At 44.8% G+C, this 7263-nt stretch overlaps 1 protein-coding gene across 1 annotated transcript; it reads right to left on the reverse strand.

The window, feature by feature from the left end:
- Nucleotides 1-3665: 3665 nt before the first annotated feature.
- On the reverse strand, nucleotides 3666-5870 carry LOC118490504. Its single transcript, XM_035988174.1, has 2 exons — nucleotides 4695-5870; nucleotides 3666-4352 (listed from the first exon to the last, which is right to left on the reverse strand). The coding sequence occupies exons 1-2, from the start codon at nucleotides 5868-5870 to the stop codon at nucleotides 3666-3668; spliced, it is 1863 nt and encodes a 620-aa protein (XP_035844067.1).
- Nucleotides 5871-7263: the final 1393 nt, after the last annotated feature.

Here is a 7263-nt window from a genome sequence, read left to right on the forward strand (position 1 = left end):
CTTATAACGGCATCCCTTATACTATTTTTGCCAGTTTTAGTTTCCCATATTTCCTAGGCGAGAACCCACTAGCAGACCGATAATTAAGGTATATTAACTCAAAGGGACTTAAAACCAAACCCGGGCCTATCCACATATTCCAAACTAGACGCAAACTCAGTTTATTATAATCTCATATTATTATTATTTGAACCCGAGCAAAAATTCGTTTTTTCTATCATTTTCCGTTTTAATTGCAAACTTCTTTTTTATTCGAAAGACATTTTCTGATTTTTCAATTTTTTTTTCTTTTTCAATTTTTTAATTTTTTTTTTCATAATTAAGACTCAATATTTACATGTATCCCATCCCCACACTTAGAGATTGCATTGTCCCTAATGCAAGAACGAAAATACGACTCAACAACTACCTAAAAAAATAAAAACTAAATAACGAACTAACGAACTAGACTCGACGACGAAATAAAAATACAACAACAACAAAAAGAAGGAAAACGACTTAACTCAATATGTGAGACTGTCAAAGTGCCAGTCGTTTCCACATAGCCCTCCAATACCGAACGTGCTCAGCAAACAGTACCAAACTCCCTCACACACGAACGGAAAGCGGCTCCAAATCATCAACCTAAAACCAACATAACATACCAAACCAACTACTACAAACGTTCAACGTACCAACATCCCAAGTTCAAACAGAAAATAAAAATATGTCTGCTAGTACAACCATATCGAATCTACCAAAACAGCATAAACAAAAATAAAGATATCAAAGGATATATGCTGCTTCAGTCCATCTTCTCCATCACTCCTCATCATCCCCAGAATCCTCCTCCATCTGCTGAGTACCTGAACCGCCGGCCTGCTGCCAACCGAACTGACCACTGTAGGCATACCCACTTTGACCTCCCCACTGGTCATACCCCGGGTACTGACCATACACATACGGGGCCTGCTGGTCGCCTCCATAAACTGGTGGAGGTAATAGTCCGGCAAAAGGCTGTGGTACCGGTGCATTAAGTGTCATACCTGACATCATATATCGGAGCATATCATCCTGCCTGTGGTGGCTCTGCATCACCCACTGCTGGTCCACCCGCATCCTACTGTCCATCTGATCCAACCTCTCCTGTGTGTAGTCAAAAGCAGCCTCGGGAGTGAACGGGTTGGGTCTCGGCGGTCTAACCGGCCGTGGTGGAGGGACCGCACGCCTCTCTCGAGGTACCGGCTGTCTCTGTGGGGGAGCTCCAACCTCATGGTTCCACTCTGGTGGATCAGATTGGGTAAGAATACCCGCCAACTGAAGGTCCAAAACACCCCAACGAACTATAGGCATACCCACATTCATCTCAGTAAGTTTGTACTTTGTGAGGGCCCGAATGTTCCTTGCCAACCTAGTGATGTAAGGGCCCATATCCAAAGCAGCCCTCTTACCTCCCCGACGAGGCCTATTGAATGACCACGCGAAGAAGCTAGCCAAATTCCAGTTCCGCTTCTCCACCATACACATCAAGGCAAAAATATCTAGCCAATTTGCCTTGTTTTCCCCCGACTTTCTCGCCACCACAGTCGTCGCTAACATCTTTAAAATATACCTGTAAATCGGGTCACGAACCGATGAGATAAGGTTCGTGTGCGAGAACGACTGTGTCGAGATCGAATCCCAAAATTCACCCAACTCTGTCGGGCCCAAACTCTTCGGCCTATTATAGTTAAACACACCCCGAAGCCCATTCACGAACTCTTCCGTCGCTACCTCTTCCGACGAATACAAACCCAGTGCCACCCCAAATTGGGGTATAGTCATCTCGTACAAATTCCTCCCCAATGAAAATGATACCGCATTAGCTTCAGAAAATGCACCCTCCTTGTGACGGAAGGTACAATGGAACTCTATAGTAAGCTCGGTATATTGCGTGGTATCACACGCATCCATAGCCATCCGCAACCGTGGCCCTAGCAACTCATTGACCCGCTCACTCGCCCCCATACTCTCCAACCATTCCCAATCTATGATCCGATGTTCCAAAGTTTGGGTTACCACATACTTTTTCATCTTAACCCTTTCTTCAGTATCTTCATCAAAGTCTAACATCGGATGATCACTCAACTTGTCAATCTTGGCGTACACTCTCCTATCGTTCCCACGATACTTGATTCTTCTCTTCCTTGGGTTGGACGAGGACCCTGCACCTGACATGATCTGCAAAACAAGACATATTTGACAAGAAAACAATGCAGATTATTAGTACCACGAGCTATTTTTGGTATTTTTTTTTAAAGAAAAAGAAAAACAATAAAGAACTAGCCGTATAGCATTTCGTTCGCGGCTAATTTTGAAAAAATGGGTTACCGTTTACAAAGGCGTAAATTACACATCCTTCCGCCCGAATGGAGATTGAGTACGGGCAAAAAGTTGTGAACTTGTACATGCATATAAGTAAACCCGACACTAGACTCAAACTACTATCCTAAAAACACTTCTAGACTCACGACTCGAACGAACTACGACTCAATGTACACTATCTCCTCCCGGCACTTTAATTGTCCTCAATTAAGCATAAGTGCCAAAATATCCCCACACTTGAGGCGAAAACACGTGAGAGTTGGACATTTTAAACCTTAACATAACATTTGAAGCAACAAAATCTGTTAAGGAAACTAAATTCCTTTGCAAAAATCAATTCAAAAACTTATTTTTTTAGCAAAAATCCATAGTTACACCCAAACAAACCCGCAAAGCTTAAACATGATGCGTAGTGGTCCAAACATACCCCATATGTGCCAAACAACCTCAAGCAAACCAACCCGAACCATCCGCAGACCCGATTTGTAAGTAACATCCAAACCTTACCACCCACATACCACTAACATGACAAAGAGGAGCAAAAATTCTAACTTTAAGACCCTACACAAACCCTAACACCAAGACAAGACTGACCCGACACTAAAACAAGGCAATAAAGCTACCTACTAGTGAGAAATTACAAGAAACATACCTTGGAATCGGTTTGAACAAGAAAAATGAGGTCTTGAACTTTTTTGCACACGAACTTGCCCAAAATCGCGAAAATGGGGTGAGAAATCGGGTGAAAAAGATGGCTAAGATTGTGGGGAACGTGATTGTGGTGATTTTGGAAGAAAAATGGAGCGATTTGGTGAAAAAACGAGTGAGATATGGTGAAAATGGTGAAATTCGCGTTTTAGGGAAAGGATGGGTTTCAGCGAACAGGTTCAACTTTAAAGTGATTTTAAAAGGGCCAGGGGGGTCGCGTGACGCGACAGGGGGTCACCCAGGCCTCGCGTAGCGCGGCGGTGCTGAAATTAATTGTTTTGAACCCTCAACCCCTCGCGTGACGCGAAGGAGCTAGGCGTCGCGCGAGGGTCTGTTTTTGGCAGAATGTTTCGTGAAAAATCCTTGTTCATGCCTTAGAAAAATTTCAAACTCTTTCCCAACCCAACCAAAAACCTCAAAATTTTTTCTAAGTGTTTAAAACACTTAGCTGGGACCTCTTTTCTCGTGCTTTCCCCGTTCCGTAGCGATGATGAAACCTGCAAAATTCTCAACGACACAAAACACAAACCGAAAAACTACGAAAAACTATGAAAAACACGAAAAATTAAAAAATTTACAAACGGTACATACTCTACACGCGAAGCTTTTCGCGCTCACTGTTCGGCAAAGGTAGGTGGGTCCTCTAGAGGAATTTCTTCCTCTTCAGTAGTATCAATAGGACCTCCCAAGTAATGTTTCAGTCTATGGCCGTTCACCTTCCACACACCTTTGTCGACCTCATCGTATAGCTCAACCGTGCCGTATGGAAACACTTCTTTCACCACATACGGGCCACTCCACCTCGATTTCAATTTTCCTGCTATCAATTTCAACCGTGAGTTGAACAAAAGTACTTTATCACCTACCTTAAAATCTTTCAAACCTCTCAACCGCCTATCATGCAATGCCTTAGTTTTCTCCTTGATACTCCATGATCTTTCATAAGCGGCATCCCTCAATGCTTCCAACTCATGAATCTGGAAGAATCTCCTCCTTGCGGCTTCGGTAAGGTCAAGGTTTACGGTTTTTAATGCCCACAATGCCCTATGCTCTAATTCTACCGGAAGATGGCAAGCTTTGCCATACATGATCATAAAGGGTGTTGTGCCTAACGGTGTCTTATAGGCGGTACGGAATGCCCACAAAGCGTCGTCGAGCTTTTCCGACCAATCCTTTCTACTTTTTCCTACCGTTTTCTCTAGGATTCTCTTCACCCCTCGGTTAGCATTCTCTACTTGGCCACTAGTTTGCGGGTGGTACGCGGTAGAAAGACGATGAGTGACACCGTAGCGTGCAAGTGCCTTTTCCATGGCGGAATTGAAAAAATGCGTGCCACGGTCACTTATAATAGCTTTAGGGACTCCGAAACGCGTAAACAACTTCTTAAGGAATCTCACCACCACTCGGGCATCATTGGTGGGCAAAGGTTGAGCTTCGACCCACTTCGAAACGTAGTCAATGGCCACGAGGATGTACCTATTCCCACTAGAGGATGGGAAAGGTCCCATGAAGTCAATGCCCCATACGTCAAAGATTTCCAAGACTTGGATGGGATTTTGAGGCATTTCATCCTTGGATGAGATGTTGCCGGTACGTTGGCAACGGTCACAAGTCCTAACAAACTCTACGGCATCCTTAACTACCGTTGGCCAATAAAACCCACTATCAAAAACCTTTTGTGCCGTCACATTCGCTCCGTGATGGCCCCCCGTTAAACCCTCGTGCACATGTCTAAGGATGTCTAAACCATCCTCCTTTGAAACGCATCTCCTAAGCACTCTATCTCCACCTATCCTAAAGAGGTAAGGGTCGTCCCAAATGTACTTCCTAGCCTCCCTAAGAAGCTTTTTCTTTTGTTGGTAAGACATACCCCTCACAAGATCTCCGGTTGCCAAATAGTTTGCCAAATCCGAAAACCATGGCAAACCCTCTACCTCGGCACTAACAAAATCTATGGTTTCGTGGGGAAAGGTATCTCCTATGGAATCCTCACGAACCTCCTCTCTCTTTGGATCCTCTAATCGTGACAAGTGGTCGGCGGCCACGTTTTCTGCTCCCTTTTTATCCTTAATTTCTATATCGAACTCGGAGAGCAAAAGAATCCATCTAATAAGACGCGGCTTTGCGTCTTTCTTTTGAAACAGAAATCGCAAAGCGGAATGGTCGGTGAACACGGTGGTTTTAGAAAGCACGAGATATGAGCGAAACTTGTCAAACGCAAACACTACGGCTAAGAGTTCCTTTTCCGTCGTGGTATAGTTCTCTTGAGCATCGTTTAGAGTTTTGCTTGCGTAGTAGATCGGATGAAAGTGTTTATCGACTCTTTGACCTAGGACCGCACCTACGGCATAATCGCTTGCGTCACACATGAGCTCGAAAGGTAAGCTCCAATTAGGCGAAACAAGTATCGGGGCACTAACAAGTTTTTCTTTCAAGAAGTCGAACGCCTTGATGCACTCCTCGTCGAAGACAAAAGGTACATCCTTCTCTAAAAGCCTAGTCATCGGGCGTGTGATTTTGGAAAAATCCTTTATAAAACGCCTATAAAAGCCCGCATGACCCAAAAAGCTCCTAATGGACTTAACACTAGTAGGTGGAGGCAATCTACTTATGGTATCTATCTTGGCCCTATCCACCTCTATGCCTTCTCTCGACACCTTGTGTCCTAACACTATCCCCTCCGTCACCATAAAGTGACACTTCTCCCAATTCAACATAAGATTTGTCTCTATGCACCTCTTAAGCATCCTATCAAGATTAGAAAGACATTGGTCGAAAGTGGTGCCATAAACCGAGAAGTCATCCATGAAAACCTCCATGGAAGTCTCATGCATGTCTTGGAATATGGCTACCATGCACCTTTGGAAAGTTGTCGGAGCGTTGCATAACCCGAAAGGCATGCGGCGATACGCATAAGTGCCGTAAGGGCATGTGAATGTCGTTTTATCTTGATCCTCCGGGGCGATGGGGATCTGAAAATAACCCGAAAATCCATCGAGAAAACAATAGAATTGTTGACCCGCTAGACGCTCCAACATTTGGTCAATGAATGGTAAGGGGAAGTGGTCTTTCCGGGTGGCGTCGTTTAACTTTCGATAATCTATGCATACACGCCAACCGGTAACGGTACGGGAAGGGATTAACTCGTTCTTTTCATTCATGATCACCGTCATCCCACCCTTTTTTGGGACGACTTGGGTCGGGCTAACCCATGGTGAATCGGAAATGGGGTAAATTACCCCGGCGTCTAACAACTTAAGAACCTCTTTCTTAACAACCTCTTGCATGTTCGGATTAAGGCGCCTTTGAGGTTGCACCACCGGCTTATAGTCATCTTCCATGAGTATTCGGTGGGTGCAATAGGCGGGGCTTATGCCCTTGATATCCGAAAGACGCCATGCAATGGCTTCCCTATTCACTCTCAACACCTCTAATAACCTACCCTTCTCTCCCTCCTCTAACTTAGACGAAATAATGACGGGATTCTCGGAACCCTCACCTAAGAAAGCATAGTGGGATGGGAGGACCTTGAGTTCTAAAGGGGCGGGTTTCTCTATAGGAGTACTTTCACTCTCACTCTTAATTTCACTCAATTCTAGCACTTCGGGGACCCACTCGTCCTCGTCTACCTCTTTACTCTCACTAACAATCTCCTCTACCTTCTCAACTACCTCCTCTATCCTACTCTCGACTAGGTCGGCTCCACTAATGTAGTCAAAGCAATGGTCAACACAAGATAAGAAAGACTCTATGAAATAGACCGAATGACAAGGACTACTAAGATCGTCGGAACCACTAGGGTGTTCCATGGAGCGTGCTATCTCGAAAGTCACCCTCTCCTCGCCGACTTGAAGTGTGATTTTCCCGTCGAAGACATCGATGATGGCCTTGGCGGTACACAAGAATGGGCGTCCTAGAATGATGGGAACCTTTTCGTCGGCTTCCATATCAAGAACGACAAAGTCTACGGGGAAGACGAACTTATCCACTTTGACTAGAAGGTTTTCAATAATGCCTCGTGGATACTTAACGGACCTATCGGCTAGCGACAAAGACATGCGTGTAGGTGACAACTCTCCTAGACCTAACCTCTCATACAAAGAATATGGCATTAGGTTTATACTCGCTCCTAGGTCGGCTAGGGCCCTACACTCGGTATCACTCCCAAACAAGCACGGGATGGTAAAAAGGCCCGGATCCGTCAATTTTTCC

This window comes from Helianthus annuus, chromosome 3 (assembly GCF_002127325.2).
Source record: "Helianthus annuus cultivar XRQ/B chromosome 3, HanXRQr2.0-SUNRISE, whole genome shotgun sequence".
In the NCBI taxonomy this organism is placed as follows: Eukaryota; Viridiplantae; Streptophyta; class Magnoliopsida; order Asterales; family Asteraceae; genus Helianthus; species Helianthus annuus.

Coding starts and splice junctions, on each gene's coding strand:
- LOC118490504 (XM_035988174.1), bottom strand. CDS start 5,870: ATGGAGGTTTTCATGGATGACTTCTCGGTTTATGGCACCACTTTCGAC. Junction 4,353..4,694: donor GTGGGTTTTATTGGCCAACG/GTAGTTAAGGAT, acceptor GCCATGGAAAAG/GCACTTGCACGCTACGGTGT.